The sequence below is a fragment of the Euprymna scolopes genome, chromosome 36 (genome assembly GCF_053919585.1).
Source record: "Euprymna scolopes isolate OS-2025 chromosome 36, ASM5391958v1, whole genome shotgun sequence".
Classification (NCBI taxonomy): domain Eukaryota; kingdom Metazoa; phylum Mollusca; class Cephalopoda; order Sepiida; family Sepiolidae; genus Euprymna; species Euprymna scolopes.
This window is the reverse complement of record NC_136517.1, coordinates 54,708,784-54,729,074: the sequence shown is the minus strand read 5'-3', so window position 1 is coordinate 54,729,074 and position 20,291 is coordinate 54,708,784. Positions and strand designations below refer to the sequence as shown.

At 33.4% G+C, this 20,291-nt stretch overlaps 1 protein-coding gene across 1 annotated transcript in view; it reads right to left on the bottom strand.

The window, feature by feature from the left end:
• The window catches only part of LOC145260500 (ribosome biogenesis protein NOP53-like), a 48,477-nt gene that overhangs the window by 11,118 nt on the left and 17,068 nt on the right, over positions 1–20,291 (bottom strand). The window contains exons 3-6 of the mRNA XM_080118614.1: positions 18,352–18,442; positions 6,597–6,772; positions 6,078–6,145; positions 4,104–4,199 (exon numbers count right to left, since the gene is read on the bottom strand). Of these exons, the coding sequence (XP_079974740.1) occupies positions 4,104–4,199; positions 6,078–6,145; positions 6,597–6,772; positions 18,352–18,442 (431 nt within the window). The remainder of the gene's footprint in view (positions 1–4,103; positions 4,200–6,077; positions 6,146–6,596; positions 6,773–18,351; positions 18,443–20,291) is intronic.

Genomic DNA, 20,291 nt, shown 5'->3' with positions numbered 1-20,291 from the left:
TTTTTTTTTTTTTTTTTTTTTTTTTTTTTACATATTTTTAAACTTACTCCTATTGTATTCTTCAATTTAAAATTGAGAAAGGGAGATATCTCATTTAAGTGCTTATTAATTAAGAAATACATGCAAAATATGCCAATTCAAAATAAAATAACAGGAAAACTTATGGATATACAGTAGGAAAGTGGGATATGGTGGTCCTAGGGTTTGTTTTTTTCAGGTTATGATGTGGAATACAATGTTTTTCTGGCCCTGGTTACAGTATTTACCCCGCCTTACGGTATTATTTATAATGTTATGTGTCTTATATACTATACTGTATTTTGTTACTAATTTTAACGACATATCCCAATGTTCTACTATACTTACTTATCAATTGAAAAATATTAATGTGCACAAAAATTATGGAAAATAAGCAAGGAAAATTTGAATAAAAAAAAAGAAAAAAAAAAAAAAGGGTTCTTCTATAATATAACAATGAAAAAAAAAATTGAATTTCAAATAAAGCAAATGGTATCTACGTAATTGTCATGTCCAAAAGTTACGGAAAACGATAAGATAGGAAAATAATTAACAAAAAACAGTTCTCAATAAAGTTTAGATGAGGAATAAAATTTGCCCGACATTTTGAATTACGTTCATTACGTGATGTAATCAAAATAACTTAATTATCTCCCTTGTCAACTTATTCCCTTTTTTTTAGTAAGCATAATATCATGATTTTGTTTCCTTTCACAAATTTCTTTTTCCATTAATAATTATTTTTCTACCTTATGGTTTCCCATAATTTTTGGATATGCTACTATTTGAGACCTAATAATTACGTAGGTATCATTCGTTTCACTTGAAATTCAATATTTTTTTTTGTTATTATAATATAGAAGCGCCATAAAATTAATTTACTATTCGGCGTGCATGAACTCTGAACCATAAGACCCTCAAGTTAGCGTTTCGTAAAACATTATCTCCCTTCTAATATGAATAAGTTACTTAAAAGATTCGGAGTTCAATTCTTGGAGGATTTAGTTTAAATTGCGTTCAAATTAATCAATTTCTTTTTGATTTAACATGTCTTAAGAGCTGCATGTTGAGCATTTCAGTACAAAATGATTTCCTTCATGAAATTCTCTCATTTACATTGAAGTGCCATCATTTATGGTTACCATTGATGATATTCCCATGAAACTTCCTCCCTTGGAGGAAGTCAGTTCAACCTGCTAAGAGTAGAGGGAGTGTTTCTTCGGTATGGTAATGGCTAAAAAAATAAGCTGATACATGGATGATTCAAACAACATAGCCGAGCCATACTGAGTGGCAGCTAATAGTCCATTGAGCAGACACTAAAAAAAAATCACTCAATAGCAGATTAGCCTGTATGTAAGGCTGCAAAGGTAGATTAAAGGTTGCAGCTAATCAAAGGGTTTGGTCGTCATTCCAAGCATTTTATTACTTTTTTCACCCCAAACAAGGTGTGCGAGAGGCTACTAATTGGGATCATGTCTAACAGGGGGACTGTAAGGAGTTGAGCAGCAAGATACATTCAAACTTCTGCATGTTAGTACAATTAGGGAAACGAGAAACAAGGAGGAAATTCCAAAGTCTAGCAGTCCGTGGGAAGAATTAGAATAGAAGGCTTCCTGACATCTAGGGACCCCAACAGTGAAGGGGTGAAATTTTTTATTTTCCGGCATGCTACTTCCTTGGTTCCCTTCAATTGAGATATGTGCATCTATTTGTGGTGATATACCACAGGTGGTTACAATGCTGAGCTGACTCCAGCCTGGGTATCTTCCGACTCAACAGCAAGGAGTCAGAAATGTTGTAAAGATGGACACCACAAATCCGCCGAACAATAACCATGTTGTTGTTCCTCTGCACCCTCAGAAACACTGGAATTACAAAACATGTTCCTCAGCACCCTCAGAAACACTGGAATTACAAAACATGTTCCTCAGCACCCTCAGAAACACTGGAATTACAAAACATGTTCCTCCGCACCCTCAGAAACACTGGAATTACAAAACATGTTCCTCCGCACCCTCAGAAACACTGGAATTACAAAACATGTTCCTCCGCACCCTCAGAAACACTGGAATTACAAAACATGTTCCTCCGCACCCTCAGAAACACTGGAATTACAAAACATGTTCCTCTGCACCCTCAGAAACACTGGAATTACAAAACATGTTCCTCCGCACCCTCAGAAACATTGAATTACAGAACGTAGCACTACAGATATAACCGTTCCAAACTTAACTCTAATAAGTGATTTAGTCGTCTTCTTGTTTTACAGCATATCAACCCTTTTCAGGTCATTTAATGCAGAATCCGATCATTTTGGATAAAGTTTTTGGTGCTTTTACACTATTAGGACGAAATTTTGGAAATCGTAATACAGAATTTCACATGAAAACAATGGTATCTATGTATTCCTTGTATTTTTAAGATGATTATATCAAAAAATTATGAAAATGGATAAGGTAGAAAATTATCAAAGAAAATAATAGAATTTGATGAAAACGATCGTAAGACACAAAAGTTCAAAAGGGAGGTAATTTTCCGTTTCGATTGAAACAAGATGGCCACAATTTTTCACCTACTAACATGATTAAAGTTTTTTTTTTTTTTTTTTTTTTTTTAAATAATTCAGTAATATTCAGGTAATTTCGACTGCATAATTTGGAAGCTACAATTGTAATTTACTAGAATTGATAGAAAAAAAAAAAAAAAAAAAAAAAAAAAAAAAAAAATCAGTACAAACCATTGTTTTTATTATCTGAAAACTTATTGACTTGAAAATTTTGTCCTAATAGTGTAAAAGCACCAAGTTTTTATATTTCAAGTTCTTCAAACATTTATTCATCGTGTTTGGTTTCATTCTTATGTTTTATTGTATATCAACACTTTTCAGGTTATTTAATGCCAAATCCAGTCATTTTGGTTTTGTCTGCTACCAGAAGCAGTAACAAAGCAAATCAGTTCTTTCACTTTTCTCCCCTGTACATGTACTCTTTTTTTTTGGTTTAATAATCATTGAAAAGTTTTTTGGTCTTATTTTAATTAAGAATTATTAAAAATTAGTTTTTTTTTGTTTTTTTTTAAAACAATTATTTCAATTTCTTTATATTTTCAAATGTTTATTTACAGCGTTTGGTTTGTAGAGAAAAATTGTTTTGACTTTTGGCTTTGTAGAACATAATGAATTTTGCAAAGGGAAAGGAACAAAAAAAAAAAAAAAAAGCAATAATATTAATGTTTCATGCATTTTTTGATCAGGAAGCCAGTATCTTCAGACAATCTGATCTGGTAGCACCAGAGTAATAAGCATCTTCTCACATACAGTGCCTGGCATTCACAAATTGTTACCCATCTGGTATCGACCAAGCTCAAGATCACTTAAATTCGGTGATCTAATGAGAACCAGTGTATCAACATAATTATGAAAAATAGTGAGGAGCATTAAAAAGAAAAAATTTTTTTTTTTTTAAATTTTTATAAAATTTGATAATGATAAAAATCAACTAAAAAAGTCTGAAAAGTGCAGTGGCTGAAATACTGAACTTAAACACACCATAACACATTATTTGATATATTAAATTATATCAACTGGAATTTAAAAGTTGGCCTTAAATAGCATTTAAACTGACAAATCAAACTTTGATTCTGACTAGCCAATTTTCATTTCTTATTGTTGCACCAGGTTATCGGCAATAAAGAAACTTACATCACTAGAATCTATTTGAAAGAAAGAAAGAAAAAACAAACTTTTCAGTAATTTGCTAATTTGGAGAGTCTTAAACATCTAAAAGGAAATCAACTAAGGGAAATAACTGATTCTTTTTGTAAAAGATAGTGTTCCTTATTTGCATTTTTAAAGTTAAGTACTGATCCTAACAAAAAAAAAAAAAAAAAAAAAAAAAAAAAAAAGACCTGGTTATAGAGCATTGAAATATTTATAAAATAAATCAGAATATGGATCTTGGGCAATGTTGGTTTGATGCAGTTAGTGAAAACTTTTTTTGCTTGATATGCATCATTAAGAAAACAAAAACATAAGAAAAAGTTTGGGTCAATTTTATCAAAAATTTAAGATTCTAAATGCTTACTTGATGGTCTTCATATGCCGGATTATAAGAGGCCCCAGGATGAGGTATCACCACTGCTGGAATTTCTGAAGGTTTTTTCGTATAAGTTGCAGGAACCTAAAATAATAATAAAAAAAAAAAAAATACTTTACATCATTTTTTTTTCTCAAATTTTTAAATGCCATATATATTTTTAAATTTTACTAAACTATTCAATCTAAATAAAACGTGTTTTCAGAAAGGTCTAAGTTTTATACACATAGTTGAATACAAAAAGTTTCTTTCATTTTTGCCCTATTTTTCAGGAAAATTTTTTACCTGAAAGCTAATTGCTTAAAGATTAAAAAAAACAAACAAATTTTCTGCTCCTATTCTTAAAAAGTCCAACATTTTGAATTACTTTCATTACATGACAGACTAAGAAAAAAATTACAATTTTATTTTATAAAACTTAATTTTATTTTTTACTTTCAGAATATAATAGTCAAATTTGTGCACAGCATATCAAAAACATTCTCCCACGATATGTCATAGACAATCATACACAAGCTAAAGTCTAAAAGACTTAAAATAAATGATGATAAAATCCAATAAAGTTTCTTTGAGTCACCCTGTAGTTTTGCAATCAAGAATTTGTAAGTCCTAGTTTGGAAAATGATGTATAAAAAAACCGATTTGTTTATGTAGCTTATAATTTTTTTTTTAAGAGTACAATAAGTGAACATTTAGGTATTATTTGTTTCAGCAATAAATAATTTTAAAATTTGTTTAAAATAATTCAAATTTCTTTTCATTTAGATTTTTATTTTTTCAAATGAACTTAATTTGATCATTTTGAATTTTGCATATTCAGAACTAAAAACTAATGTGTGGTAAAGCAGATTTGTGTAGTTTACAGAAAATGTTTAGAGGTTGATTCTCACAGGGTTTTTGGTTTTTAGTGCCAGGTTAAACGAAAATTTTTAAGTCTATAAATTTGATCATTTTAGATGCAATTCATTTAATTTCCACAATTTTTCAATGAAATCATAAAAAAAACTAAATTATTCTCTAAAATATGTGAAAACATAAAAAAATTGTTTCTTTTAATAAATTTACTTTTCTCTGAGCACCTTATAACTTATAAATCAACTTATCAATCTTATTTCTTTTCATTAAGAAATTGTCTTTGAAAAATTCTTATGTGAATTACTTAAATATTCATATAAATAATATAAATTAAATTGGCTTAAACTGGAGATGAGATGTATGCTAATTAAAAATATAAGATCCCCACAAATTTCTTAAAAACCTAACATCAAATTTAAAAAATCTGATTTGATAAGAATACAACTGTTAAACTTGATTGAAAAAAAAAAAAAAAAAATTGTTTAAAATTAGATAAGTACTTTTCACCTGTGAATATGTAAACTTTTCATAGAACATTGAAAATCACAGCACTTTGTCCAGAATTCCCTTATATTATAAAACAAAAGAAGAAAAATATTGTAGACTAAAAATCATGTAAATTGATTAACTAGTTTTATTTTTAGATAAGAAAATCAAATTTTATGACGAAATTATGAAAGACGATTCCACAACGCCATCTTAAAAATAGTTTGAAGGGAAAAGGAACATAATTTAAAAATTTGCAAGATTTATAGAAGTTATTCTTAAAATCGGGAGGTGAGATAGTCATTGGAAAAACTCAAATAAGCTTAAAAATGACTTAAAAAAAAATAAAATTTCTTAATTTGCATAATTTTTTGTTCAAGATATTTTCCGTCTACCACAATTTTATATTTAAGGTCATTCATTGCTAGATGACTATGTAACTATATAGCTTAGATCCAGGTCTTACAAGTTTAAATCTGGCACATCTCACAAATAGTAAATATCATCTCAATTTGTAAGAGTACAAGTGTTTTATTCAATTTTTTTTTTTAAGCCAAAAAAGATTATGTACCACTTTCACATCAAGAGAAAAAAATATTCACATAGGGATTAAAAATTTACCTTAACTCTTTTTTTATTTGTGTATTCTAAGTAGAAAGGATCTTCACCTTCATATTCATCTTTCAACCCTGGAAGAAGAAAAAAAATTTTATTAATTAAATTGGTTCCTTTTGGTAGAGATTGAAAATCATAAAAAGTTTGAACAGTAAAAAAAAAAAAAAAAAAAAAAAAATTTCATGAGGAAAAAGAAAAAAGTGTAGAAAAGGAGACAGTATAGAAAAAAAAGAGGATGGAGGGAAAAAGATAGGGGGGAAAGTTAAGGAAAAAAAAATGTTAAGAAAAAAAAGATAAGAAAAAGGAAATAGCGGAAGAAAAAATGGAAATAAAGAAAAAAAAAAAAACAAAATAAAGAAAGAAAAATCAAACGAAAAAGAATAAAGAAAAATTAAAGAAATAGAAAACAAAATGGCAAATTTTTTTCAACCTGGCAGTTCTCATGAATAATGAAAAATTAAGACAATTACTATTAATGAAATAGGTTGATATAATTTACAATATAAAAAAATAAAAATAACTTACCATCCCACAAATCGAAATCAATCACACGATTTTTGAGGTAGGTAGCCTTTTGCTTTTTTAGTTTTTTAACAGCTTTGACTTTTTTTGCAAGGGCCTCAAGTTCTATTTTAGTTAGCCCTTTTTCAGCAAGACGTTTGCTTTTAAACAAAGGCTCCCGTTTGCAACTTTCTCTGGGACTGTAAGAAAGAGTGAAAGAACAAAAATGCTAATTAATAATAAATTTGATTAAACAAAATATTATTTCAAATCCCATCGTATGGCTTACCCAGACTTTTTTTTTTTAGTCGCGTGCAAGTGACTCTATAAGTCACTCCGTCAGTCGGTCTGTCCGTAACACTTTTGTACTTGGCTTTTTTGGTTAAGATCAAAGGTCTGTTGTAAATACATGCTTTTCTTAGCTTTTTTTAGCCTTTTGGCCAAAGTGTAGTATCTGTTTCGGCAGATACTGCAAGCAAAGACCATACGTGGGAGCAACTCCACATATAAGACCTTGGTCAATGTAGGGGCAACCCTTCATACCAATTGTCACTATCCAGCTCCCCTACACTCCGGGAAGTTGGTCCCCATTTCCCCTTCACTCCCCACATAAAAAAAAAAAAAAAAAAAAAAAAAAAAAAAAAAAAAAAAAAAAAAAAAAAAACGGCCTTGTGCCTAATTTGCTCGGTGGGGGAGCAAATAAATACAGCCAAGACCAAAGTGTAGTATCTGTTCTTACTACATGCTGTACTTATTGTGATATAAAGTGGGGGATCACTTTTCTGTATTAATTTAATGTAAAATGATCACCCACTTTACAACCAGTCAGTCTCAAAGCCATTCAAGTCATTCTCCAGATTATTCGAGTTGTTTTTGACGGATTCCAGTTATTTTTAAGCATTCAAGTCATTCTTAAGGTCATTCAATTCATCCTTAAGTTCATTAAAGTCATTCTAAGTTATTTACTTTTTATTTATTGAAGTCATTTCAGCCTATTTTTTGGTCATTTTAGTTTTATCTTTAAGAATTTCATGTCAATCCTACATTCACGCATTCATTCATTACACGAGAGCACGCAACTAATGGCTATCGGCCTTGTTTTTTTAAAACTCTTTCTCAACACAAACAAGGCACACACTGCCACTAGACCATGAGAATATTGGGAAGGTGTGTAGTCTAGATTTTTGGAGCTGATATGATGTTCTCTGGATAGTTGTTTTGGTGGAGGGTTTCTCTGAAATAGTCCATATCCTATTGATATGCATTGCTGTTACTACATATTGCTTTTGTTCAGTGTTATAGGCAACGGATGATTCCTTTCTAGCGGAAATTGCCTGGCATTGCCCAGGTGTTAAAGTTCTTAAAAAACTTGGAAAAACAAAAAGCAAAAGCAAACATGATGGGAAAAAAAAAAATAAATAAAATAAAAATTCGGAAAAAAAAAAAAAAAAAAAGACAGCAAACGTGATGGAAAAAAAAAAAGTAAAAACAAAGAAAAAATGGCATAAATAACTGTTTCAATAGGAAAACTTTAAAAATCGAAAAAAAAAAAAAAAAAAAATTTATCTGATACCTCGGATCGAACCTCCAATATAAAGATATCAATGCTGTCACTTTGACCATTGTGCCACGATCGCGTGAGCAAATTTGTGTTGGTTTTTATAATATTTAAACTAATTCAAGTACACATCTTTTGCGCATGCATATTTGGCTAGATTGTCATGAAGAAACGATTTTTTGCTATCCCTCCTTGTAGAAAAGTGTCCCATTGAGGGTGAAGGAATTAATGTTTTTAGCCAATTTTTGATATTTGTCATCTGAAGGTTCGAGCTTCAAAATGATACCTATCTGGTGAAAATCCGTCGCCTGTGTGGAAAGTTTTTGCAAGACATACAAACACACATACACACATTTTGCCTTTTATACATACACTAGTGAGGGGTACCCGGCGTTGCCCGGGTGTTTGGAGGTGTGTGTGGTTTTGGGTAAATTAAAACTCGGGGGGGGGGGTTAAAATAATAATAAAAAATGTTTTGGTAAGTAAGTATGAGAATCGAACCCGAACCCTTGAGGCAAAGTTGTAAATTAAAGTGTGAAAAAAAAGTGCGACGTTAACCATTGCGCCACCGCGAGATGCTAACGGAAACACGTTTGAATTTATTTAATTACTTAAATTAGTAGGTGCACGTTTTAATGACTTAATGAGGTCAACTTTTGACTGTGGGGTAGCATTTCATTTAGTGCGGGAATTGAAAATTATTTGGAATGCTGTTACCTCACCAAATTATAAAAAAAAACAAAGAAAGAAAAGTGAGGGTGGGGGACATTAACACTCAACTTTAGCTTTGGATGGTTTGAGCTTGCATTCGTATGTATACAGACTATATAGGACTCTATAGGAATAGAAATTAATTTTTGAAGATGAGTTTTCATGTTAAACTGCAGAAAAGGGTCGAGTCTCTTAAATATTTATTATTGTTATAAAATATTATTACATGTGTAAAAGGTATATTGATGGACATGCATGTTTCTAGCTTTCAGTCCTCATCAGCATGGGTCAGGATCGAAATGGCACCAGCATCCGCAGTTCTACCACTGAGCTACGATGACTCACCACTTGAATGCACATTTTATTTTATTATTTTGAAATTTAAGATTTGATGACTTTAAAAAAAAAAAAAAAAAAAAAAAAAGGATATTAACAGCTTCAAAACACTTATTTATTTTCCGCTACCTTAGTGTTTTCTGCGGCTGTTACAGAAAATCATAAACATTGGTACTGTCGATTTCAAATCCAATACTTTGGGACTTTTCTCAGCCATTGTTTATATCTGTTTCCAGACAGATATAAACAAAAGCTGAAGAGATTTCCCTTGTATTCAAGCCAACAATGATATTTTTCTGATCTTCTGTAACACATGCATAAATAAATATTATGCTGTTATTTTGATATTTTCTTTATAATCAAGCACTTTGCTGGGGGTTCTCTCCCACAAACTACCCCCCACCCACACACATCTATATATATATATAAAAATCAAAAGCGACGCATGCATTTTTGTATGTCCAGCAAAGGCTTTTTTTTTTGGGGGGGGGGGGTTACAATTTCTTAGAACTCTTTATATACCCCCTAGATCATAATATCTACGATTTGCGAACGGACGTCGTGTCTAGATTTATTTTGATTGACTTTTATAAAATTTGCACTATTCCGCTATGTCGCGTGTTTGTTTGGCTTTTTAGTATAAATAAAGCGAAACTAATGGAGCGAAGTCAATTTCTCGGCTTCCCCACCTGGGATCATCCAGAAAGCAAATCAGTTTTGATCAATGCAGTGAAAACGGTCATGTCAAACAATTGTAATTCATTCGGGCACTCCCTTTTTTTTATGAGGAGCTGGTTTCCCCCCAACAACTTGGGGGGGGGGGGGGAGAAAAAAAAAAAAAAAACTGCCTTGCAGCCAAAATTAAGTGCGGGATTTCATTTCCCCTATCGCATGATGTTTGACCTCATTAAATTTACGCACCTGTGCTATTCACTTAACTTTTTAATCATTCAATTTCAACCGTTCTTGATTGGCTGCCCTCGTAGCTTCGTGGTTAAGTGATCACGCTTTTTTTCCGCTTTCACCTCAAGGCTTCGGGTTCGAGCCTACTTGCCTACCAGAACTTTTTTTTTTTCTTTTACATCTACAAACACCCAGGCAACGCCAGACACCTCTGCCTCTGCTAGTCTATAAATATAAAAGCGAAAATGAGTGTGTATATGCATGTATGTATGTGTGTGCACTTTTTCTGTATGTCCGCAAAAGGTTTTTCTCGTTGGCCTTCTTGCTCGGCTCGCTCCTTAAAACTTTATATTGCATCTAAATCAAAATAACTACAACTTAAGAACAGGGGTCGTAACTATCTTTAATTTACGCGACTTTTACCAGCTATTTTCGAACGCCGCGTCTTCATGCATTTTCGTGTATGTCCACGAAAGACTTTTTTCGCCGAGCTTCTCGGTCAGCTCCCTCATTCTTAAAATATTTTATATCACATATAAATCATAATATCTACGAGTTAACATCGGAGGGGGGGGGGTCGCCTATCTATTTAATTTGCCCGAGTTTGAAAAGCTAAATATTCCACATTTTCTGATCGCCGCGTATGGATTGGGCTTTTTTGTATAATAAAAGTGAAACGAAGCTTAAGACATCGTTCCAGGCGATTGCGCCGGGAACGTCCAAAAGCAATCAGACAATTGCTATTCAATTAGGACAATCTCCTTTAAATGGGAAGCTGCCCCCCCCCATCATCTTGGGGAAGCCAAAAATGCCCCACATTGAAACAAATGCCAAAAGACTGCCCTGCAGTAAATAAAAAAACTGCCACGTCATCGTAATGCTCTTGCAATGACTTCATTAAGCGGCAACCTGTCAATCAAACATTTTTGATTTTTTAACCCTTAGATGGTCAGCTTTTTTTTCTCCCTTCCGTTTCCACCTCTGTGTCAAGGCTTCGGAGTTCAATCCTACCTTCCTACTAAAACTTTTACACACACACACCTCCAAACACCTGGGCAACGCTAGTCTATATATATAAAAGGCAAAATGTGTGTGCACATTTTATGTAGGTCTCGCAAAGGCTTTTTCCGCCACGATTCTCGAGGGGCTTATCTATGTCTTAAGACTTTTTATATACCGTCAAAAATCATAATATCGAGAATTTGTGAATGCGCGTTGCGTCTAGATTTATTTACATCGACTTTTATAAAAATCACGCTATTTCGCTGTGTCACCTGTTTGTCCGACTTTTTAATATGAATAAAGTGAAACTAAATTGAAACTGTGCATGTTCTCAGCTTTCGTGTCGGAACGTCAAGAAAGCAATCAGTTTTTGATCAATGTGGAGTTTCTCCTTATATCAGACAATTGCTATTCAATTTGGACAATCCCCTCTAAATGGGGAGCTGCCCCCCCACCATCATCTTGGGGAAGTGAAAACTGCCCCGCATTGAAACAAAAGTAAACAAACCCCAAAAAGCTGCATCGCAGTAAATAAAATGCTGCCACGTCATCGTAACGCTCCTGCGATGACCTCATTAAGCGGTTACTTGTCAATCAAACCTCTTTGACTCACTTTATAACCCTTAACTTAACACGCTGACCAATTTCTGTCACGCGTGGCCGAGATGATTAAGTGGTTGGCTTTTGTTTCCACTTCCGCGTCAAGGCTATGGGAGTTGAATTCTACCAAAACTTTTTTTTTTTTTAATACACACACCTCCAAACACCCAGGCAATGCCGGGTACCCACCCCCCACCGCTAGTCTATTATATAAAAGGCAAAATGTGTGTATGTCTGCCAAAAACTTCTGACATGCGCGTCAGAACCTGACCAAACCAGTATCGTTTTCAAGCTCAATGTTTCGGACGACAAATATCCAAAAATTGACTAAAAACATTAATTCCATCACCCTCAACTTGGCAGTTTTTTTTTTTTATGGTTTTTACAAGTCATCTCCTCTTTTCAATTGACTTAATTTTGATGTTCGTGACTTCTGGTTGCACGATGGAGACATCAATTAAGACGTCAGGATTTTTGGAGGGACTTTTTCTTTTTTTTTTTACTCAACACACATGGGCACGCCGGGTACTCCCAGCTAGTACATATATATTTCCCAAAATCTTTGGGATGGAGGGGAGACTAAAACTTGCTGTTATGGTTTCAAATGATCTGAAATAACAGCAAGGGAAGACTTGATTTAAAATATTTCTCGTATGTTATATCTCCCCTCTTTTGGAAATAGGGTACGATTATGAATATCTCCAGTATTAAATAATTCTTATACACTGTGAAATTTACTTTATGTATGAAAACCAAAAAGGGAAGATATAACAAAGGAGAAATATTTGGAATCAAGTCTCCCCTTGCTGTTATTTCAAATCATTTGAAACCATAGCAGCAAGTTTCAGTCTCTCCTTCATCAAGGCCAGAGGTTTTGGGGAAATATAAGATATTTTGTAATTCCTATGCAAAATTAGGAAAATAAATGATTATGATGGAAATATTGGTAAAGGTGCAGCATCTTTCCACCCTAAAAAACATCCTTTAAAATTAGCACTATTATAGGTTTTCGAGGATGCTGAAAATAAAAATAACATTTAACATTTCAGGAAATGAGTAGTTTCCAAGATATGGAGAAATTATAGTTTTAAAATAGGGGGGACCACTTTTCTATATTAATTTAACATAAAATGGACACCCACTTTATAGTTACCTTTTTGAGAGGGAGGGGAGCATCTATTATTTTTTTAAGGATAGTGTTTATTTGGTAATTGTGGCCTGGTAAACCACCAGAAAACCTACCTTAAAAAACTTGTCTTTTATGGGTTTTGGGTGTGCTGAAAACGATTTCCACAAATGAGTATTTTTCCGAGTATTAAGCAATGTAATTCTTGATGTTATAAGAGGTGGCTATTGCTGTATGCGTATATTTTTTACTTAATACCCGGAAAAGTACTCATTTACGGAAAATTTAAATGCAATATTAATTTTCAGCACACCCAAAAACCTGTAGGGAACAAGGTTTTTAAGGTAGGTTTTGCGTTGGTCTACCAGGCCATAAAAACACCACCCCTTAAAAAAAAAAAAAAAAAAAAAAAAAAAAAAAATAGGATGCCCCCAAAACGGTGGCCATGAAGTGGGTGTTCATTTTATGTTAAATTAATATCGAAAAGTGATCCTCCACTTTTTGAAACTATAATTTCTTCATATCTTGGAAACTACTCGTTTCCTGGAATTTTAAACATTATTTTCATTTTCAGCACCCTTGAAAACCTATTATAGTGGTAATTTTAAAGAATTTTTTGAGGGTGGAAAGATACTACACCTTTACTGAAACATTTTATGACTGTAAAGAAGTGATAAACATAGGTTCTAGATGATGGATGATCCCCTTAATGTGCGACTTCAAGGGTAATGTCACAATTCAGATTATTAGCTTTCTAACGAGCCTTGATTTGTTAAATTCTGATCAATAGTTGCTTTGATTTCTAGCTTATAAAATTGCCCAAAAGGGTCTCATATATATATATATATATATATATATATATATATATGTACACACACACACACACATAGCCAAATTGAATATTGAAATATTCATATCTTTGGTTCTATCGGACAAAACAAAATGAAAATTTGCAGGCTTTTTGAAGATTATAATACTATTCTGTGGTTAAAATTTTATGACAATTGTTAAAGAACTTATATTTTCAAACCAATAAAATAGGACTCAAATTTGCCTATATATATATATATATATATATATATATATATGTGTGTGTGCGTGTGTGTCATGGCAAACCAGCTTTAGTTTTGCTTAGGGTTTTTTTTTTGCTTGGTTATTTCCCCTATGGCCTTGACAGGCCACTATATATAATTATTACTATAATTATTTTTTTTAATTTTTAGAAAGAGAGAAACTATTTTTAGGTATCTGCACAATTTGACAGACATTTCATTAAAGGATGATTCAGCAAGCAGGCAGCTTGCCTGAAAAATGGTTCACCAAACAGACCCTCTCCCTGCTTGCACTCGTTAGGGTTCAAATTACCCCACTCCCACCCTTTCTTTATGGCTTTTCTTTAAGTTATCTTGAACTTGAAATCATATTTTGACAAGAAACAACCAAATAACATTTGGCAAAAAATTGTTTCCAAGGAATTGTCCTTCAGCCAAATGTCTGTTGGCAAACAATCAGAAAGCTCTTTGAGGAAGCCAGAACCGCAGCAATTTAATATTTTCAAATTTATTAGCTTATAAGACATAATAAAGTGCAACGAGTTATGTACAAAGACAGAATATATTCTTATCTATGCAGTTTGAATGATTCTTCAAGTCTATTTTGAACATGGATATTGTATACATCATTATGACTGTTATTGCTGTTTCTATGCGCAAGAATGTTAACTTTCTTATTTTGAGATGAAAATGACAATTGAACATCTAATGAGTACCCATGGCAACCACAATTTGACACTTAGACTACATCCATAAAGTATATGGATAACATCGGGTAGTTTGGTGATAAAGGAGTGTAACTCTTGTATAAGCAATACTGGAAATAATATGTTATCCAATACTGGAAATAATATGTTATGATATAATATGCTATCCAATACTGGAAATAATATGCAATTTCAGAAGAAAATATTTCTTTCGATTTTATTTTTAATATTCCAATACAAATTTTTACTGAATATAGGACTTTGTAGCCTAGTGAGGAATGCCTTTTTCTCTTCCCTGCAACCTCTTCCCCACAGAAGAGACGTTGCCAGCCCGTCTCTGCTTTATTGTTATTTTCATAGCAAGTACTCGTCCGAGTTCCAATCTTACTAAATTTTCACGAAAAACACTTGTCTAGCTGAAACCAATACCAATTTCACCCACTCTTTATCTGTGCATAAACCTAAATTACATGAACAAAGCTTCTTTCTTAGAACTGCATGCCTGTGGAACTCTTCCGTTTCCCAGCTTTCTAACTGACTACAATATGGATGTCGTCAAGTCCAATGTAAACAAGTTCTTGATGAGCTGTCCCCTTAAGCAATCAGGTTTACCAAATTTCCACTACTAACAATTACTACGATATTGTCCCATTGACTGCTGTACACTCATTAACCCTTATCCTTGAGTGGCCTCTGGGCCTTGATAAGTGGTGACTTCTTTGTAAAAAAAAAAAAAAAAATCCAAGACCTTTTGAAACCTGTGCGAACCTCGTGATGTTACATAATAGAATTAGGTCCCTTTGTATCCTCCGTTACTCAAGTGAGAACAGATTTAGTCTTTAAAATGGTGTTTTTTCCTTGTTTTTGTTTTTTTAAATCATGGAAAGTCCCATCACCATCCTGATTGCTAACCATTGAACAAGCAACATCTGAGAGGTGAGGGTGGCTAAGTAGTTAATAACATAGATTAGTGAGGTTTTAAATGAACATATTTCAGGCTAAAACATTATTACGTACTTACATGTCATGTCGAAATTAGTATAAACTCCAAAAGATTATCTAGTAGTTAAAATATTGTTGCTGGCTTGGAGGCGACTTATAACCAGTAATAGATGCCCTCCCCCCCTTTTTTTTCTTTCAATCAAAAAGAAAAGTTTGTTTCAAATTTCTTTCCTTTGTTTCTTTGCAAAACTTTCATACACAAACGTTGGGTTCATGTTAAAATGTAATGACCATATTACACACGGAAACACTTTTACTAAGGAATGGTAGTAACCTTTATGTTGTCCTTCCCGTAAGTACAACATATCTTTCTAGAAAAAAAATTGGTACTTGTACAGTTTAATCAAGACATTAAAAAACGAAAACATCAAAATAAGTTATATTGTACGTCTCCGTTATGGAATGAAATTCTCCAAAAAAAAATTTCACCTTATTTGATCAAGTAGTTTTTTTTTTTTTCTTTACTTTTTTTCTTTACAGCTAAAAAAAGCAATTTGTTATGATACTGATCAAAAGGTAGCCACCAATAGCAATGGCCAAGAACACATTGCCTGAAAGTACTTCTTTTAAACTCCTCGGCCTAACGTTTACAGGGAATATGAACTGGAATAGATACATTGAGAGCATTGCCAAGGCTGCTGCAAGGAAGGTTGGCTCCCTCTACCGTGCTAGAAAACTACTTACGCCTGCCAGTATCCTATACCTCTATAAGGCAACCATTCGCCCATGTATGGAGTACTGTTGTCACATCTGGGCTGGTGCATCTGCTGCTTGTCTCTCGCTCCTGGACAGGGTTCAAAAAAGAGTCGCAAACCTGATAGGTCCTGAACTGTCATCTGGGCTTCAACCTCTGTCCCATCGACGAGATGTTGCATCCCTCTGCCTGTTCTACAAATACTTTAATGGTGAATGCTCTGACGAACTGCAAACACTTGTACCTCCCCGACGTAACTACCCCCGACAAACCCGACAAGCTACTAAGTCTCATCCCTTTACAGTGGAGATCCCTAGGTGCAAGAAAGCCTTTTACTCCAATAGTTTCTTCCCCAGAACTGCGGGTCTTTGGAACTCCCTTCCGGGATTCTGCTTTCCCAACTGCAATGATATGCAGAAGTTCAAGTGTAATGTTAACAAACATCTTTCTACTCTTCTCCCTTCATAATGACCCCGCTAATTAATTCCCTAATAGTAGCCCCCTGCTTCAAAGTGGCACTGTGCCTTGTTTGGGGTGAAAATTGAATAAAAAAAAAAAAAAAAAAAAAAAAATGTTTATATTTTTATGAAGAAAAGCTATCCTTAAACATGGGGAGAGAGGTGTCGGCACTTTAGGCCGAGTTATCTCCCCGTGGATAGTTCTAAAAATCCAAACATGACTACCTTGAGCGCACTGTCATAAAAATGTGTTTTTCCGCTGTAAGAAGAAGAAAAAAAAAAAAAAAAAAACTCAATCAAATTAAGTGAATTTTTTTTTTTTTTGAGAACTTCACGCCACAACAGATATGTACTATATAACTTTTTTGATACTTTTATTTTTTAATGTCTTGATTAAACTGAACAAGTACCAAAGAATTCTAACTAGAAAGATACCAGGGAAACCAATATCAATAATAATCATCTGAATCATTCGAATTGAATGAATAATGCTATACAACAACAAGCAACATCTTTGTGAAGATAAAGATTTGTTGCTTGGATGGAATACTCAAAAATAGGGTGTTACGCAGAAAAGAAAGGAAGTGTTTATCATAAGGGTTCAAAAAAGAGTTGCCAACCTGATAGGTCCTGAACTGTCATCTAGGCTTCAGCCTCTCTCCCATCGACAAAATGTTGCATTCCTCTGCCTGTTCTCCAAATACTTTAATGGTGAATGCTCCGACGAATTACAAGCACTTGTACCCCCCCCTCGACGTGAATACCCCCGACAAGCAACTAAATCCCACCTCTTCACTGTAGAGATCCCTAGGTGTAAGAAAGCCTTCTACTCCAATAGTTTCTTCCCTAGAACTGCTAGACTTTGGAACTCTTCTGGGATTCTGCTTTATCGACATGCAGATATTCAAATGTAATGTGAACAGACATCTTGCGACTCATCTCCCTTCATAATACCCCTGCAACTTATGTCCCCGATAGTAGCCCTCTACTTCAAAGTGGCACTGTGCCTTGTTTGGGGTGAAAATTGAATAAAAGAAAAGAAAAGATCCTTGAATCAAGCAAAAAACCTGCCTGGTTTTGTTCGCCATTTCTCTAAATATGATTCCAAACACATTTGAAAAACGAAAAGAGCAACTTTTATACAGTGTCTGTCCAAAAACTAACCATCTATTTTAATACTCCTCCTATTAATTTTTTTTATTCTGCCTGAATGGATTAGAAGGGATTGCAAATTGCATTGTTATGATGACTGAACTCCTGCATTCATGATCTGAAAGTTTCATCTCTCCGTTGCAGATATTGACAATGGGAAACTCCCCTGGCATGAATGTGTGTCAGAAACATTGATATGTTATTAAATTCCAGGCACAAAAATGTATTGAGAATGGTGGTAACGATATAGAAAAATGAATTCTAGAGCACAAAAGATTGCTCGTTTTAATAGTTTCACTCCTAACTTTGTAGCTCCTTAACTTTTTGAGTTAAAAAAAATAAAAAATAAAAAAATTAATAAAAATTTTTAAAAAAATAAAATAAAAAAGGCAGCTTTATTTTTGGAACTACCCTCATAAATAGTTAATTTTGGGACACCATGTATTGACAAAAAAAACAAATTGGAAAAAATACTTACACAGTAAACGGTGGCACATCGTTATCTGGTTGAAGATGTTTGTAGCATTTGAGAGGTTTATCAAGTTTTCTCAACCGTCTCCTTTCAATGACTACCATACCAAAAAAAAAAAAAAAAAAAAAAAAAAAATTAGTGTATAAACAATTTTGTGATGGGAGTGAAAAATTGTACAATCTAAAATAGTTTTCTCATCTTGGTTATTATTATTATCACAATATTTCGGCAGCCAATGTAACGGCTGACCTTCTTCAGGTGTGCAGTTTTTCAGACTCTGGAATCTTTTTGAAATTATGAACCGAACCCTTTATATATAATCATAGAAGTAGATGGTTCTGGTTCAGTTCAAAATTTTGTATAGATTCCAAGTTTGAAAGATGGAAGTTACATCATCAGGCGTGAAAATAACTAAAATAATAAGAATAATTAGTCTGAATATAAGTTAAATAATATAAACTAAAAAAATATTAGTCATTGACACCACTGTGTTATCGACTAACAAAGTTGATTTAACCAGGAGTTTAACCACATGCAAACTCCATAAATAAATAGTGTAGCAAGTTAACAAACTATTTACTATAAGCGGATCAATGCCCGGTGCCAAAGTGATTCAGCCGTACTGATTAATCAGTTGGCAGGGCGCATTGATTTGAGCTGTCCACTTAAGAACTATTTTTAGCCCTTTGGGATCTCAGCTGCGATCGACAGAGGGACGCCAGCAAGCAACCTATACAGACCTCTCTCACTCACTCCTCCCACTACTACTTGATGACAGCAGTCTGGTGGCAGACGACATTTTAAAACAGACATTTTTACTTTCTTTCTCTCCAGTCTGAGATACAATCTTGCCTTTTTTTTAAAATAAACCCTTTGTTGTTGTTTTGGTAAAAGCAACGTCGTTTGGCCTTGTGTTTATCTAAGTAAATATTAAGAAAGAAATGCACAACATTTCCCTCCTATAATAGATTCAAAAATTGTTAGAGAGCTTTTCAGGATAGTTAATCAAAATAAGTTCTTGCTCTGGGAGATAACTTTTGTGTGTGTGTGTGTGTGTGTGTGTGTGTGTTTTTAAAGGGGAGGTGAGATTTTCATGTTGCAAAGTTTGTAAAAATATAATTTTTTTTTTTTTTCACTTACTTATGCTAGGCCAGAGTGATAAAAACCACCACCATCAAGCCAAGCTAGGGGGAACAAGGTGTTCACTCGTAATTTGCTAAAAAAAGTCGAATTTCATTGAGGAGGGGGAAAAAAAAAAAAAAAAGGCTATTTAGAAGGAAGTAATCCACTATATTAGTTTTTCATATTGAAAATATCGACTGTTATGTTTTAACGGAGACAAAGCTAAGTAATCGACGATATAGGCGATAGCGACTTGAAGGTTCCCTTTTCAGTAGCTGTTACGCCAACGTATAAAAAGGAGGACACGACTCCAATTGCCTTTTATAATGCTGAGTGTTTAGCAAAAGAGCATCAAGTCGTGGCTACCGAGAAAGAAGGCCGATGTATATGACAGCGTAACGTCACTTCCTAATTAAGTTATAGGTATAGACAGCTTCCGGTAGGGAAAAGATAAAGTATCAAGGACTTATGTATGATATGAAACGAAACTGGAAATTAAAAGACGTTTCAATTATACCAGTCATCATAGGAGCAACTGGGCTTATGAAAAAGAACTTTAAAAAGTACATAGCAAGCATACCCGGTGAACCAAGTGCAAGTGAAATACAAACGATTGCACTGAAAGGGACGGCTAGAATCCTGAAAAGATCTCTTGGTTGGACTCACTAAAATAGGGGTAAATGTCAGACATCTGGTTGGATGTCCCATCCCCTAGAAGAAAAAGTTTAAGAAAAATGAAAAAAAAAAGGCATAAAAAAATATGGCTACCAATGTGTGTTACCGATTGTCCATGTATGTTCTAAAGAAAAAGAACAATTCTCCAT